The sequence below is a fragment of the Bufo gargarizans genome, chromosome 2 (assembly GCF_014858855.1).
Source record: "Bufo gargarizans isolate SCDJY-AF-19 chromosome 2, ASM1485885v1, whole genome shotgun sequence".
Classification (NCBI taxonomy): domain Eukaryota; kingdom Metazoa; phylum Chordata; class Amphibia; order Anura; family Bufonidae; genus Bufo; species Bufo gargarizans.
Genome location: NC_058081.1, coordinates 713,174,646 through 713,192,755, shown reverse-complemented (window position 1 = coordinate 713,192,755; position 18,110 = coordinate 713,174,646). Strand labels below are relative to the sequence as shown.

General features: G+C 45.5%; 1 protein-coding gene across 1 annotated transcript in view; it reads left to right on the top strand.

Annotated features, from left to right (window-relative positions):
- The window catches only part of LOC122926348 (SCO-spondin-like), a 199,474-nt gene that overhangs the window by 12,859 nt on the left and 168,505 nt on the right, over positions 1–18,110 (top strand). The window contains 7 exon segments of the mRNA XM_044277723.1: positions 3,060–3,230; positions 9,033–9,115; positions 11,676–11,846; positions 14,710–14,954; positions 15,095–15,197; positions 16,602–16,760; positions 16,877–16,962. Coding sequence (XP_044133658.1) covers positions 3,060–3,230; positions 9,033–9,115; positions 11,676–11,846; positions 14,710–14,954; positions 15,095–15,197; positions 16,602–16,760; positions 16,877–16,962 — 1,018 coding nt within the window.

The window sequence follows — 18,110 nt, the reverse complement described above, 5'->3', positions numbered from 1 at the left end:
GTATATAGCAATGTCTATAGTAATGTATATAGTAATGTATATAGTAATGTCTATAGTAATGTCTATAGTAATGTCTATAGTAATGGATATAGTAATGTCTATAGTAATGTCTATAGTAATGTCTATAGTAATGTCTATAGTAATGTATATAGTAATGTCTATAGTAATGTATATAGTAATGTCTATAGTAATGTCTATAGTAATGTCTATATAAGGTATATAGTAATGTCTAGTAATGTCTATAGTAATGTCTATCAGTAATGTCTATAGTAATGTATATAGTAATGTCTATAGTAATGTCTATAGGTAATGTATATAGTAATGTCTATAGTAATGTATATAGTAATGTCTATAGTAATTTATATAGTATTCTATAGTAATGTCTATAGTATGTCTATAGTAATGTATAGTATGTATATAATGTCTAGTAATGTCTATAGTAATGTCATAGTAATGTATATAGTAATGTCTATAGTAATGTATATAGCAATGTCTATAGCAATGTATATAGTAATGTATATAGAATGTATATAGTAATGTATATAGTAATGTCTATAGTAATGTATATAGTAAATAATGTATAGAGTAATGTCTATAGAATGTATATAGTAATGTCTATAGTAATGTATAGTATGTCTATAGTAATGTATATAGTAATGTCTATAGTAATGTCTATAATGTATTAGTATTAGATATAGTAATGCTATAGTAATGTCTATAGTAATGTCTATAGTAATGATATAGTAATGTCTATAGTAATGTAAATTAATGTCTATAGTAATGTAATAGTAAGTATATAGTAATGTCTATAGTAATGTCTATAGTAATGGATATAGTAATGGATTATGTAATGTCTATAGTAATGTCTATAGTAATGTATATAGTAATGTCTATAGTAATGTCTATAGTAATGTATATAGTAATGTCATAGTAATGTCTATAGTAATGTATATAGTTTATATAGTAATGTATATAATGTCTATAGTAATGTCTCTAGTATGTCAATAGTAATGTATATAGTAATGTCTATAGTAATGTCTATAGTAATGTATATAGTAATGTCTATAGTAATGTCTATAGTAATGTCTATAGTAATGTCTAGTAATGATATAGTAATGTCTATAGTAATGTCTATAGTAATGTATATAGTAATGTCTATAGTAATGTATATAGTAATGTCTATAGTAATGTCTATAGTAATGTATATAGTATGTCTATAGTAATGTCTATAGTAATGTATATGTAATGTATATAGTAATGTCTATAGTAATGTCTATAGTACTGTATATAGTAATGGTCTATAGTAATGTGTATAGTAATGTTAATAGTAATGTATATAGTAATGTGTATAGTAATGTCTATAGTAATGTATATAGTAATGTGGTATAGTAATGTATATAGTAATGTATGTAATGGATAGTAATGTATATAGTAATGTATATAGTAATGTGTATAGTAATGTATATAGTAATGTATGATAGTAATGTGTATAGAATGTATATAGTAAGTTATTAATGTGTATAGTAATGTATAGTAATGTATATAGTAATGTGTATAGTAATGTATATAGTAAGTATATAGTAATGTGTATAAGGTGATAGTAATGTATAGTAATGTTATAGTAATGTATATAGTAATGTGTATAGTAATGTGTATAGTAATGTATTGTTCACTCCTTGTGATTTGTGCAGTTTATTACCTACTTGTTTATCCTCCTTAGTTTTTGTCTGCACCTCCCTACGGAGAGTGGGTGACTAGAAGGGACCCTTTTGCGTCCTCCTCTTGTGCTGCGCAGGGCGTATATCGTGGTCGTCCACTCACTTTTTATTGCTCGGTGTCTCATTCAGACCTTGCGATTTCTATAACGGAGTAGAAAGGGAACTGCACGAAACGGCGACAAACTCTGTTACACCAAAAATAAATAAATAAACCAAAATCCTAAAGTGAGCCCCTAGTGTACGGCTGCTGTGACCGCTGTCATTATGTTGTCAGGGGTCGGTGGGAGGCTGCAGGACGCGTCGTGGTGCTGGTAAAACCGCCGGCAGCGACCCGTCGTGTAGACCTACCACCGGCACCACTACAGAATCCAGAAGGTGCCGGTGACCCAAACTCATGAAGCATCCTGGATTCTTCTCCTGACATTTGTATCTGAGGTCCCCTGCCCTCCAAGCTGATGGGTTATCGGCACGATGTCGGTTAGAATGATGCGACAAAGTGTGGATCTCATCTCCTTTCTCTGATACTCAGCGCCCTACTCCGGGGGCTTCCTCATCCGTTATTGCAGGTCCGTCACCTGAGGCGCAGACGGACTCCTTATCTCTGCTCTCCGACATTACCGCTCAGATCGGATCTCACTGATGACAGTGTGTTTATGGGTAGTTGATGACCTGCACGAAGGGAAAGCACCAGTCACACAGATAGGACAACAGTTAACCCTTTGTGACTGAATGGCTCCAAATTTTAAATAAAGGCCAAATAAAAAATATGCAATTTTAGCCAAAAATAAGTTGAATGCAATCATAGAAAAATTGACTCCACAGGTGCACATAGCCTTTACGTTTTTGAAAGCGAGAGAAGCAGAAGGAGGATATAGAGGATAGTCATTGCGGGACTCTGGGTAGCAGGTGATGTCTGCACCAGAGAGGTAGATCCTAAAACTCTGGAGAAGCTGGCTGCGGACATACCTGGAGAGGATCGGGGGGAGGTCAGTAGGCAGTGATGACAAAGTGGATTCCATATCCAGAATATTACAGTCTGGTATAATGCGGTCGTTGCACTTAGAGTTGCACTTGAGATGTTGCACTGAAGAGACCATAGATGATATGTGGCTGCACAACATTTCACATGCAAACAGCAGAACGGAGAAATGGGGATCATTCTAAACTAAAGTTGTATTAAACCCACTAGAAATGAAGAGATAGAAGCTCTTTGCGCACATTTGTGATCAGACGTGTGTTAGTTCTCCGTATGCTTGCCCGATGGATATGCACCTGTGAGCATGATTGTAGGATATGTGGATGCGTCAGTAAATGACTTTCCATCCGGTGACTGTCTGGCAGGCGCTGGTGTGAACGGACAGTGCAGACGATGGGGGACGAGGTCGTCACCCCCCGGAGGGAGCAGGAGGTGCCATGTTCCAGCCTCTATCAGTACAACATGGAAGGATGGAGACTGGACCAGGAGAAGATGAGGCTGCAATATGGCGGAGCCGGCATGTGCTTTATATACAGGTCAGTCATTTCCAGGTCCTCTCCCCTGTGTAATGTCTATATGTTCTAGCTGATCACATGTCAGGAGGTTCTGTAAGTCTATGTGCTGCGTCAGTGTACACCGACATGAAGTGAATGCATGACACATAATAACAGGAAGATGTCACCTGAGCACCAGCGACTGGATGACTTTTTAGGGCATGGTCAAGTTCCTCAGGTACCAGGATCGGGATCCCGGCCGCTGGCAGGTTGAAAAGTTTTCATATAAGATTAAAGATAAATTATGATCCTGTATTCACACTATTAATCTCTCCTGAAGGAGAAGTCAAGAGCGATCTTCATCCAGGGGGCAGAGTGTGAAGAAGGACTGATCTGTGGGCATATGGTCACATGTCTAGGTCTGGGGTGGTAGTGTATGGTCACATGTCTAGGTCTGGGGTAGTAGTGTATGGTCACATGTCTAGGTCTGGGGTGGTAGTGTATGACCACATGTCTAGGTCTGGGGTAGTAGTGTATGACCACATGTCTAGGTCTGAGGTGGTAGTGTTTGGCTACATGTCTAGGTCTGGGGAAGTAGTGTATGGCCACATGTCTAGGTCTGAGGTGGTAGTGTATGGCCACATGTCTAGGTCTGAGGTGGTAGTGTATGGCCACATGTCTAGGTCTGGGATAGTAGTGTATGGTCACATGTCTAGGTCTGGGGTGGTAGTGTATGACCACATGTCTAGGCCTGAGGTGGTAGTGTATGGCCACATGTCTAGGTCTGGGGTGGTAGTGTATGACAACATGTCTAGGTCTGGGGTGGTAGTGTATGGCCACATGTCTAGGTCTGAGGTGGTAGTGTATGGCCACATGTCTAGGTCTGGGATAGTAGTGTATGGTCACATGTCTAGGTCTGGGGTGGTAGTGTATGACCACATGTCTAGGCCTGAGGTGGTAGTGTATGGCCACATGTCTAGGTCTGGGGTAGTAGTCTATGACCACATGTCTAGGTCTGGGGTGGTAGTGTATGGCCACATGTCTAGGTCTAGGGTGGTAGTGTATGACCACATGTCTAGGTCTGGGGTGGTAGTGTATGGCCACATGTCTAGGTCTGGGGTAGTAGTGTATGGCCACATGTCTAGGTCTGGGGTAGTAGTCTATGACCACATGTCTAGGTCTGGGGTGGTAGTGTATGGCCACATGTCTAGGTCTGGGGTGGTAGTGTATGGCCACATGTCTAGGTCTGGGGTGGTAGTGTATGGCCACATGTCTAGGTCTGGGGTGGTAGTGTATGGCCACATGTCTAGGTCTGGGGTGGTAGTGTATGACCACATGTCTAGGTCTGGGGTAGTAGTCTATGACCACATGTCTAGGTCTGGGGTGGTAGTGTATGGCCACATGTCTAGGTCTGGGGTAGTAGTGTATGGCCACATGTCTGGGGTGGTAGTGTATGGCCACATGTCTAGGTCTGGGGTGGTAGTGTATGGCCACATGTCTAGGTCTGGGTAGTAGTCTATGACCACATGTATAGGTCTGGGTGGTAGTGTATGGCCACATGTCTAGGTCTGGGTGGTAGTGTATGGCCACATGTCTAGGTCTGGGGGTGGTAGTGGTATGGCCACATGTCTAGGTCTGGGGGTGTTAGTGTATGACCACATGTCCTAGGTCTGGGGTAGTAGTGTATGGCCACATGTATAGGTCTGGGGTGGTAGTGTATGGCCACATGTCTAGGTCTGGGGTGGTAGTGTATGGCCACATGTCTAGGTCTGAGGTGGTAGTGTATGGCCACATGTCTAGGTCTGGGGTAGTAGTGTATGACCACAGGTCTAGGTCTGGGGTGGTAGTGTATGGCCACATGTCTAGGCCTGAGGTGGTAGTGTATGGCCACATGTCTAGGTCTGGGGTAGTAGTCTATGACCACATGTCTAGGTCTGGGGTGGTAGTGTATGGCCACATGTCTAGGTCTAGGGTGGTAGTGTATGGCCACATGTCTAGGTCTGGGGTAGTAGTGTATGGCCACATGTCTAGGTCTGGGGTGGTAGTGTATGGCCACATGTCTAGGTCTGGGGTGGTAGTGTATGGCCACATGTCTAGGCCTGAGGTGGTAGTGTATGGCCACATGTCTAGGTCTGGGGTAGTAGTCTATGACCACATGTCTAGGTCTGGGGTGGTAGTGTATGGCCACATGTCTAGGTCTAGGGTGGTAGTGTATGACCACATGTCTAGGTCTGGGGTAGTAGTGTATGGCCACATGTCTAGGTCTGGGGTGGTAGTGTATGGCCACATGTCTAGGTCTGGGGTAGTAGTGTATGGCCACATGTCTTGGTCTGAGGTAGTAGTGTATGACCACATGTCTAGGTCTGGGGTAGTAGTATATGACCACATGTCTAGGTCTGGGGTAGTAGTGTATGGCCACATGTCTAGGTCTGGGGTGGTAGTGTATGGCCACATGTCTAGGTCTGAGGTGGTAGTGTATGGCCACATGTCTAGGTCTGGGGTAGTAGTATATGACCACATGTCTAGGTCTGGGGTAGTAGTGTATGGCCACATGTCTAGGTCTGGGGTGGTAGTGTATGGCCACATGTCTAGGTCTGGGGTGGTAGTGTATGGCCACATGTCTAGGTCTGGGGTGGTAGTGTATGGCCACATGTCTAGGTCTGGGGTAGTAGTGTATGGCCACATGTCTAGGTCTGAGGTAGTAGTTTATGACCACATGTCTAGGTCTGGGGTAGTAGTATATGACCACATGTCTAGGTCTGGGGTAGTAGTGTATGGCCACTTGTCTAGGTCTGGGGTGGTAGTGTATGGCCACATGTCTAGGTCTGAGTTGGTAGTGTATGGCCACATGTCTAGGTCTGGGGTAGTAGTCTATGACCACATGTCTAGGTCTGGGGTGGTAGTGTATGACCACATGTCTAGGTCTGGGGTAGTAGTGTATGGCCACATGTCTAGGTCTGAGGTGGTAGTGTATGGCCACATGTCTAGGTCTGGGGTGGTAGTGTATGGCCACATGTCTAGGTCTGGGGTGGTAGTGTATGGCCACATGTCTAGGTCTGAGGTAGTAGTGTATGGCCACATGTCTAGGTCTGGGGTGATAGTGTATGACCACATGTCTAGGTCTGGGGTAGTAGTATATGACCACATGTCTAGGTCTGGGGTAGTAGTGTATGGCCACATGTCTAGGTCTGGTGAAGTAGTGTATGTCCACATGTCTAGGTCTGAGGTAGTAGTGTATAGTCACATGTCTAGGTCTGAGGTAGTAGTGTATAGTCATATGTCTAGGTCTGGGGTGGTAGTGTATGGCCACATGTCTAGGTCTGAGGTAGTAGTGTATAGTCACATGTCTAGGTCTGGGGTGGTAGTGTATGACCACATGTCTAGGTCTGGGGTGGTAGTGTTTGACCACATGTCTAGGTCTGAGGTGGTAGTGTATAGTCACATGTCTAGGTCTGGGATAGTAGTGTATGACCACATGTCTAGGTCTGGGGTAGTAGTGTATGACCACATGTCTAGGTCTGAGGTGGTAGTGTATGGCCACATGTCTAGGTCTGGGGTAGTAGTGTATGGCCACATGTCTAGGTCTGGTGAAGTAGTGTATGTCCACATGTCTAGGTCTGAAGTAGTAGTGTATAGTCACATGTCTAGGTCTGAGGTAGTAGTGTATAGTCATATGTCTAGGTCTGGGGTGGTAGTGTATGGCCACATGTCTAGGTCTGAGGTAGTAGTGTATAGTCACATGTCTAGGTCTGGGGTGGTAGTGTATGACCACATGTCTAGGTCTGGGGTGGTAGTGTTTGACCACATGTCTAGGTCTGAGGTGGTAGTGTATAGTCACATGTCTAGGTCTGGGATAGTAGTGTATGACCACATGTCTAGGTCTGGGGTAGTAGTGTATGACCACATGTCTAGGTCTGGGGTGGTAGTGTATGGCTACATGTCTAGGTCTGGGGAAGTAGTGTATGGCCACATGTCTAGGTCTGAGGTGGTAGTGTATGTCCACATGTCTAGGTCTGGGGTAGTAGTGTATGGCCACATGTCTAGGTCTGGGGTGGTAGTGTATGACCACATCTCTAGGTCTGGGGTAGTAGTGTATGACCACATGTCTAGGTCTGGGGTGGTAGTGTATGGCCACATGTCTAGGTCTGAGGTAGTAGTGTATGGCCACATGTCTAGGTCTGGGGTAGTAGTGTATGACCACATGTCTAGGTCTGGGATAGTAGTGTATGACCACATGTCTAGGTCTGGGGTAGTAGTGTATGACCACATGTCTAGGTCTGGGGTGGTTGTGTATGACCACATGTCTAGGTCTGGGGTGGTAGTGTATGACCACATGTCTAGGTTTGGGGTGGTAGTGTATGTCCACATGTCTAGGTCTGGGGTGGTAGTGTATGACCACATGTCTAGGTCTGAGGTGGTAGTGTATGGCCACATGTCTAGGTCTGGGGTGGTAGTGTATGGTCACATGTCTAGGTCTGGGGTGGTAGTATATGACCACATGTCTAGGTCTGGGGTGGTAGTGTATGACCACATGTCTAGGTCTGGGGTAGTAGTGTATGACCACATGTCTAGGTCTGGGGTGGTAGTGTTTGACCACATGTCTAGGTCTGGGGTGGTAGTGTATGACCACATGTCTAGGTCTGAGGTGGTAGTGTATGGCCACATGTCTAGGTCTGGGGTAGTAGTGTATGGCCACATGTCTAGGTCTGGGGTAGTAGTGTATGACCACATGTCTAGGTCTGGGGTAGTAGTGTATGACCACATGTCTAGGTCTGGGGTGGTAGTGTTTGACCACATGTCTAGGTCTGGGGTGGTAGTGTATGACCACATGTCTAGGTCTGGGGTAGTAGTGTATGACCACATGTCTAGGTCTGGGGTAGTAGTGTATGACCACATGTCTAGGTCTGGGGTGGTAGTGTATGACCACATGTCTAGGTCTGGGGTGGTAGTGTATGACCACATGTCTAGGTCTGGGGTGGTAGTGTATGACCACATGTCTAGGTCTGGGGTGGTAGTGTATGACCACATGTCTAGGTCTGGGGTAGTAGTGTATGACCACATGTCTAGGTCTGGGGTAGTAGTGTATGACCACATGTCTAGGTCTGGGGTGGTAGTGTATGGCCACATGTCTAGGTCTGGGGTAGTAGTGTATAACCACATGTCTAGGTCTGGGGTAGTAGTGTATGACCACATGTCTAGGTCTGGGGTAGTAGTGTATGACCACATGTCTAGGTCTGAGGTAGTAGTGTATGGCCACATGTCTAGGTCTGAGGTAGTAGTGTTTGACCACATGTCTAGGTCTGGGGTGGTAGTGTTTGACCACATGTCTAGGTCTGGGGTGGTAGTGTATGACCACATGTCTAGGTCTGGGGTAGTAGTGTATGGCCACATGTCTAGGTCTGGGGTAGTAGTGTATGGCCACATGTCTAGGTCTGGGGTGGTAGTGTATGACCACATGTCTAGGTCTGGGGTAGTAGTGTATGGCCACATGTCTAGGTCTGGGGTGGTAGTGTTTGACCACATGTCTAGGTCTGGGGTGGTAGTGTATGACCACATGTCTAGGTCTGGGGTGGTAGTGTATGGTCACATGTCTAGGTCTGGGGTAGTAGTGTATGGCTACATGTCTAGGTTTGGGGTGGAAGTGTATGGCCACATGTCTAGGTCTGGGGTAGTAGTGTATGGCCACATGTCTAGGTCTGGGGTGGTAGTGTTTGACCACATGTCTAGCATTGGCAGGACACATGATGAGATGTCTTGTGTATATACCGTGTATCCTCTTCCCCATACACTACTTATGTGTGTTTATGCATCAATAACATTCGCTCGCTCTCATCCCTCATCCAGGCCACAGTACACCAGACCAACTGTTCGGAACCAGACAATAAGGGCGTGCTGCGAGGGCTGGACGGGTGAGGACTGCACACAAGGTACGTAATCACATAATGTCACACAGTCCCTGGGCTTGGTGCAGAACGGTCATTACTAGATGCTCAGAGCTGGATACTTGGTGCAGGACACTTTGTTCTAGTTGCTTGGTGCTCGATGCAGATTGCTGGTTGATTGGTGCCAATCTCTGGGTCCTGGACGCTTGGAGCTGGTTGATTTGTGCCAATGTCTCAGTACTGGACACTTAGTGGTAAATGCTTGGTGCCAGTGGCGTACATAGAGAAGTAAGGGCCCCATAGCAAGGATCGAACCAGACCCCCTCACAGGACAGAAGGTTTCTAGACCCCTTTTCATGACCCTTGGGACATTTTTCACTGCCTCATTTGCTAAAAGTTGTTCCTTTAGAGGGTAAAGTCCTGACCAAGTTTTCACCTACAGTAGAAGAGGTGATGAATCCAACTAAGACCGGGCCCCCTCTTGCCCTGGGCCTCATAGCAGTCGCATGGTAGTTACGCCCCTGCTGGATGCTCAATGCTAGTTGATCGGTGCAGGTCACTCATTCGTGGTTGCTTGATGCTTCATTCATGCTGGTTGCTGGTTTCCCAGATACTCTGTGATTGATGCTTGTTACTGAGTTACTGAGCGCTCAATGTCATTTGCTAGGTTCTGGATGCTCAGTGTAACATAGTAACATAGAACATGAGGCCGAAAAAAGCCCTCTGTCCATCCAGTTTGGCCTGTCATCCTGCAAGTTGATCCAGAGGAAGGAAAAAAAACTGTGAGGTAGAAGCCAAGTTTCCCCACTTTAGGGGAATAAAAAATTCCTTCCCGACTCCAATCAGGCATCAGAATAACTCCCTGGATCAACGACCCCTCTCTAATAGCTATAGCCTGTAATATTATTACGCTCCAGAAATACATCCAGGCCCCTCCTGAACTCCTTTATTGTACTCACCATCACCACCTCCTCAGCCAGAGAGCTCCATAGTCTCACTGCTCTTACCGTAAAGAGCCCATAGTCTCACTGCTCTTACAGTATAGAGTCCATAGTCTCACTGCTCTTACAGTAAAGAGTCCATAGTCTCACTGCTCTTACAGTATAGAGTCCATAGTCTCACTGCTCTTACAGTATAGAGTCCACAGTCTCACTGCTCTTACAGTATAGAGTCCATAGTCTCACTGCTCTTACCGTAAAGAGTCCATAGTCTCACTGCTCTTACAGTACAGAGTCCATAGTCTCACTGCTCTTACAGTACAGAGTCCATAGTCTCACTGCTCTTACAGTATAGAGTCCATAGTCTCACTGCTCTTACCGTAAAGAGTCCATAGTCTCACTGCTCTTACAGTATAGAGTCCATAGTCTCACTGCTCTTACAGTATAGAGTCCATAGTCTCACTGCTCTTACAGTAAAGAGTCCATAGCCTCACTGCTCTTACAGTATAGAGTCCATAGTCTCACTGCTCTTACAGTATAGAGTCCATAGTCTCACTGCTCTTACCGTAAAGAGTCCATAGTCTCACTGCTCTTACCGTAAAGAGTCCATAGTCTCACTGCTCTTACAGTATAGAGTCCACAGTCTCACTGCTCTTACAGTAAAGAGCCCATAATCTCACTGCTCTTACAGTATAGAGTCCATAGTCTCACTGCTCTTACAGTATAGAGTCCATAGTCTCACTGCTCTTACCGTAAAGAGTCCATAGTCTCACTGCTCTTACCGTAAAGAGTCCATAATCTCACTGCTCTTACAGTATAGAGTCCATAGTCTCACTGCTCTTACAGTAAAGAGTCCATAGCCTCACTGCTCTTACAGTATAGAGTCCATAGTCTCACTGCTCTTACAGTATAGAGTCCATAGTCTCACTGCTCTTACCGTAAAGAGTCCATAGTCTCACTGCTCTTACCGTAAAGAGTCCATAGTCTCACTGCTCTTACAGTATAGAGTCCATAATCTCACTGCTCTTACAGTAAAGAGTCCATAGTCTCACTGCTCTTACAGTAAAGAGTCCATAGTCTCACTGCTCTTACAGTATAGAGTCCATAGTCTCACTGCCCTTACAGTAAAGAGTCCATAGTCTCACTGCTCTTACAGTATAGAGTCCATAGTCTCACTGCTCTTACAGTAAAGAGTCCATAGTCTCACTGCTCTTACAGTATAGAGTCCATAGTCTCACTGCTCTTACAGTATAGAGTCCATAGTCTCGCTGCTCTTACAGTATAGAGTCCATAGTCTCACTGCTCTTACAGTATAGAGTCCATAGTCTCACTGCTCTTACCGTAAAGAATCCTCTTCTATGTTTGTGTACAAACCTTCTTTCCTCCAGACGCAGAGGATGTCCCCTCGTCACAGTCCTGGGAATGAATAGATGATGGGATAGATCTCTGTACTGACCCCTGATATATTTATACATATTAATTAGATCTCCCCTCAGTCGTCTTTTTTCTGAAGTGAATAACCCTAATTTTGATAATCTTTCAGGGTCCTGTAGTTGCCCCATTCCAGCTATTACTTTAGTTGCCCTCCTCCGGACCCTCTCCAGCTCTGCTATGTCTGCCTTGTTCACAGGACTTTTTCTTCTGTTGATCTTTTTTTCTGCTGTTAGGAGTTGGATTCTTGGGGCAGTGCTTCTCCACCTGGAACTGTCAGGATATCAGGAACCATCAAAATGTGACCCTCATGAGTATGGAGGAGTGCTGCCTTCACCCCTGGGGCCACAGCTGGAAGAACATCACCTCCGAGCTGTGCTTTAGCTGTTCCTATGCATCACCTACCGGTAAGGATGATCTTAAACCTGTCACATAGCTATTCAACCTTTTGTTATTAGTGATGGTGGAAGAGCATTCTCCCTCTCGAGGTTCCTCCTGATCTGTGTACAGAATGTGATAGTAGCTACAGGGAACCTGAGACATCATTCAGGGGCAATGCTATCAACTCCCAGGTCAAAAACGAGAGCATATGCTGTAAGTGCTTCCTGAGCGCACGCTCACTCCTGTCACTGTTTACTGAGCCATGAGACCAAAGATACTCAGTAGGACGTTTCCGGAGTCACAGCATGGACTTGAACCCAGTACAATTGACAGGACCTGAGTCCTGGTACAAATCACAGGACCTGACACTAATACAGATGACGGGTCCTGACCCTGGTAAAGGTGTCAAGACCTGAACCCAGTATAAATGACAGGATTTGAACCTTAGGGACAGACAACAGGGCATGAATCCAGAAGATATGACAGGACCTAAACACGGAACAGATGACAGGACCTGAGCCCAGCACAAATGACAGGACCTGAGCCCAGTACAGATGAGAAGACCTGAACCCAGTACAGATGACAGGACCTGAACCTAGAACAGATGATAACAGGACCTGAACCCAGGACACATGACAGGACCTGAACCCAGTACAGATGATAGGACCTGAAACTAGTGTAGATGACAGGACCTGAACCCAGTACAGATGACAGGACCTGAACCCAGTACAGATGACAGGACCTGAATCCAGTACAGATGACTGGACCTGAACCCAGTACAGATGACCGGACCTGAACCCAGCACAGATGACAGGACCAGCAACCAGTACAGATGTCAAGACCTGAACCCTGTACAGATGTCAGGACCTGAACCCAGTATAGATGACAGGACCTGAACCCAGTACAGATGACAGGACCTGAACCCAGTACAGATGACCAGTGCTGAGCCCAGTACAGATGACAGGACCTGAACCCAGTACAGATGACAGGACCTGAACTCAGTACAGATGACCGGACCTGAACCCAGCACAGATGACCGGACCTGAACCCAGCACAGATGACAGGACCTGAGCCCAGTACAGATGAGAAGACCTGAAGCCAGTACAGATGACAGGACCTGAACCTAGAACAGATGATGAGAGGACCTGAACCCAGGACAGATAACAGGACCTGAACCCAGAACACATGACAGGACCTGAGCCTAGTGTAGATGACAGGACCTGAACCCAGTACAGATGACAAGACCTGAACCTAGTGTAGATGACAGGACCTGAACCCAGTACAGATAACATGACCTGAACCCAGAACACATGACAGGACCTGAACCTAGTGTAGATGACAGGACCTGAAGCCAGTACAGATGACAGGACCTGAAGCCAGTACAGATGACAGGACCTGAACCCAGGACAGATAACAGGACCTGAACCCAGAACACATGACAGAACCTGAACCTAGTGTAGATGACAGGACCTGAACCCAGTACAGATGACAGGACCTGAACCCAGTACAGATGACAGGACCTGAACCCAGTACAGTTGACCGAACCTGAATCCAGTACAGATGACAGGACCTGAACCCAGTAAAGATGATAGGACCTGAACCCAGTACAGATGTCAGGACCTGAACCCAGTACAGATGACAGGACCTGAACCCAGTACAGATGACAGGACCTGAACCCAGTACAGATGACAGGACCTGAACCCAGAACAGATGACAGGACCTGAACCCAGTACAGATGACAGGACCTGAACCCAGTACAGATGACAGGACCTGAAACCAGCACAGATGACAGGACCTGAACCCAGTAAAGATGATAGGACCTGAACCCAGTACAGATGACAGGACCTGAACCCAGTACAGATGACAGGACCTGAACCCAGTACAGATGACAGGACCTGAACCCAGTACAGATGACAGGACCTGAACCCAGTACAGATGACAGGACCTGAACCCAGTACAGATGACAGGACCTGAACCCAGTACAGATGACTGGAGCTGAGCCCGGTACAGATGAGAGGACCTGAACCCAGTACAGATGTCAGGACCTGAACCCAGAACAGATGAGAGGACCTGAACCCAGTACAGATGACAGGACCTGAACCCTGTACAGATGTCAGGACCTGAACCCAGTACAGATGACTGAATGACTGAAGCTGAGCCCAGTACAGATGACAGGACCTGAACCCAGTACAGATGACTGTAACTGAGCCCAGAACAGATGGCAGGACCTGAACCCGGTACAGATGACTGGAGCTGAGCCCAGTACAGATGACAGGACCTGAACCCAGTACAGATGACAGGACCTGAACCCAGAATAGATGAGAGGACCTGAACCCAGTACAGATGACAGGACCTGAACCCAGTACAGATGAGAGGACCTGAACCCAGAACAGATGACAGGACCTGAACCCAGTACAGATGACAGGACCTGAACCCAGAACAGATGACAGGACCTGAACCCAGTACAGATGACAGGACCTGAACCCAGTACAGATGACAGGACCTGAACCCAGAACAGATGAGAGGACCTGAACCCAGTACAGATGACAGGACCTGAACCCAGTACAGATGACAGGACCTGAACCCAGTACAGATGACAGGACCTAAACCCAGTACATATTATACTGAAATGTCATAAATTTCAGTGTGAAAACTTTACAATAACAGACACAGCGGGCAGAAGGTCATATTTTTTCTCAGCACTGTATATAATACTGGTTGATGTCATAACAAGGGTCGGGGCTGGTAGAACCAGCACCATCAGGGAAGGGCAGTGACAATAGGGTATTTGGGGTGGAGTTACAGAGCGCAGTGGGTGGAGTTTCCTGTATAATTACTGACTATCCCCTGGGTCTCACTGTAGATGTGTTTGTGACTGTGTCTCCTCAGCAGATCTGCCATCCCCTTTCCTGATGAGTCCATATCTCTCCACCGCCCTGATCGGGGGGTCTGTACATAAGCACCGACTCTTCGCCACCTGTGTGACGTGGGGCGGCTTCCACTACCGGACGTTTGATGGGAAGCATTATAACTTCCATGGAGATTGCATGTATAACCTGGCGTCCTCCACTGATGCCAACTGGGCCGTGCTTGTCTCTGGAGAACCCTGCACTACAGCTAGACTCTGCCCCAAGGTAGGAAGGTCCCCACTCATTCCCTTATCCACCAGTGGTCCAGTGCCTCCTCTGTGCTGCTGTGGGTGACATACATGGTTATAATACCTACATGCACCTAGCGTATGTAGCTTCTCATTTACTGCTCCTTGTGCCTCCAGGTTCTTAAGATGATCTTTGGGTTGGACCAGGTGGTGGTGAAGGGCCGGTCGGTCATGGTGAATGATGTCGTTGTACCATATGAAGACCCCCATCTCCAAAATGGTGAGTTGATATATGTGATATATGGTCTGGAGGTGTTTGGGGGCCCCGGCACGCTATATTGCGGTGTCCAGGGATTCCTGTCGGACATTGGACTAATGTTTGCCACCAGAAACCAGACAGAAACCTTTAACGGTTCTAATGGATGGATCTAATTTATGTTGATGGATCTTCTTGATGTTAATAACCTTATTGATGTTGTTGGATCTTATTGCTGTTGATGAATCTTTATTGATGTTGGATTTTACGAATTTAGATGGGTTTTAATGATTAATGTTAATGGATCTTATTGATGTAGATGGGAGTTTTTAATGTTGATAGATCTTAATATCATAGATGGATTTCATTGCTTTTGACTGATCTGATTACTTTTAATGGATCTTCCTTAATATTGATAGATAAAATTGTTGATGGATCTTATTGCCATTGATGGATTATATTGCTATTGGTAGATAATATTACTGTTGATGGATCTTCTGTATGGTGATGGGTCTTATTGCTGTTGATGAATCTTATTGATGTTGATGGGTCTTAGTTTTGCTGGTGGATATTATTTCTGTCTATGAATCTTATCGATGTAAATTAATCTAATTGCTATCAATGGACCTTATTGATCTAGATCCAGCTTCTTGATATATTTTATTGCTGTTGATAGATCTGATTGATATTGATGAATATTATTGATGTTGATGGATCATATTGCTACTGACAGATTGTATTGCCGTTGATTGATCTTATTGATATTGATTGATTTTATTGTTGTCTTTGAATTTTATTGATGTAGTTGCATCATATTGATTTTGATGGATCTTAGTATTATTGATGGATCATTTTTAAGTTGGATCCTAGCATTGTTGATGGATCTTATTGATATATCTTAGCATTGTTGATGGATCTTATTGATTTTGATGGATCTTAGTATTATTGATGGATCATTTTGAAGTTGGATCCTAGCATTGTTGATGGATCTTATTGATATATCTTAGCATTGTTGATGGATCTTATTGATATTGATTGATCTTAGCATTGTTTATGGATCGTTTTGAAGTTGGATCTTAGCATTGTTTATGGATCTTGTTGATATTGATGGATCTTAGTATTGTTGATGGATATTGTTGATGTTGGCCACTTCTCTGAGTCATTCTGGATCCTGTCCATCATTTTGTTAATGTGGAATCATGGATGGGAAAAATGGGGGAGATGACACTCTGCTTTGCACATGTTGCACTTGTTGTCCCATGAGCACTAATGATCTTGTTTTTGAGGGCTTGTTGGACCCTTGGGTATCTCGTTTTGGGGATGCAGTGAATCAGTCATTTTGGATGTGGGAGATGAGGGATATGAAGGCTTTGGGGATCAATCATTATTTGTGGTCTCATTGCCCTCACAAATTGCCCTGTGCGTTAGGTATCAGCATCCTCTGGCTCGGAGATTTCGTCTTCATAGAGAGTGGTCTGGGAGTCAGGGTGAAGTTTGATGGAGGCAACAACATTTATGTGACCGTGAACTCCGACCTTCAGGGAAGAACTAATGGCCTATGTGGCACTTACAATGAGCACACAGAAGGTAGGTGTCCATGGGGAATGTTCCGGGGCTTGCAGGGGTGAAGCTGGGACCTTCACTTCATGGAACTGTCTGAGGACAAGTTCAGGAGACCCTTACTAACATTCCTTCTGCTCCAGATGACTTCACCCAGGCTGGAGGTGCCGTGTCTCTGAATGCTGCTGGATTTGGGAATTCCTGGAAGGTCCAGGACATCGGCACTAGGGTGCGTATGGAATATCCAGATCTTCAGGGGGTGTAGTGTGAATGATGGGAGGGGTTTTAGGAATGATGGGAGGAGTTGTAGGAATGATGTAAGGTGTTGTATGTATGACGTGAGGTATATCAATGATGGGAGTGTTGTGTGAATGGTGGGAGAAGTTGTATGAGTGTATAAGTGATGGGAGACGTATGAATGATGGAAGTGTTATAGGAATGACATGATGTGTATGAATCATGGGAGTGTTGGTAGGAGAAGTAGTAGGAATGATGGGAGGTGTATCAGTGATGGAAGGCATATGTATGATGGTGATATTGTATGAATGAGGGGAATGATGGCAGGAGTTATAGGAATGATGGGTTATTTTTGAATGATAAGGGTTTTGTATGTATGATGGAATGATGGAGGACACTGTATGAATGATGTGATATGCTATATCAATGATGGGTGGTGTTGGATGTATTGTAAGGGGTGTTCTGTGGGAGTGTCATGATGCGCTCTGTGCGTGGTTCCAGGAGACGGGCACAGCCGAGGCGCCCGTACCCGTGGGAACCACACTGGGGCTGAGTGCCAAGTTGATCACTCGGCGCTCGCCTGTATGGGCTGCATTGGAACTCAAGAGTCATGTGACGCTGGCCACGTCACATGACTCCACTAGTGCACTATTTAAACGGGGAATCTGCTGGCCACAGACTGCCTGTTATTGAGGTCCTTCCTGCATGTTACTCACCTGGTTTGTTTGTTCCTGCTTGGCTTCCGATTTCCCGTCCGTCTCATCCTCTGGTCTTGGCGTGCTCTCCTGGTTTGACTTCGGCTTGTCCTGACGATTCTCTGCTTGCTCCTCCGATACCTTTTCTGCTCTCCTGGTTTTGACGCGGCTTGTTTGACCTTTCTGTTATGTGTTGTTTGTCTTCCCTGCACTATCCGAGCTAAGGGTTTGTCGACCAGTTGTCCCTTGTCACTAGGGTTTGCGAGGCAAGTAGGCAGGGACAGGGGTAAGGGTTGAGCTCAGTGGTCCCTACCCCCCCCCCCCCTGTGTGTGTGACAGGGAGGTGTTGTATAAATGATGTGATACGTTGTATGAACAATGGGGGTTGTATGAACAATGGGGGTTGTATGAATGATTTGATGTTTTTTATGAATGATGGGGAGGT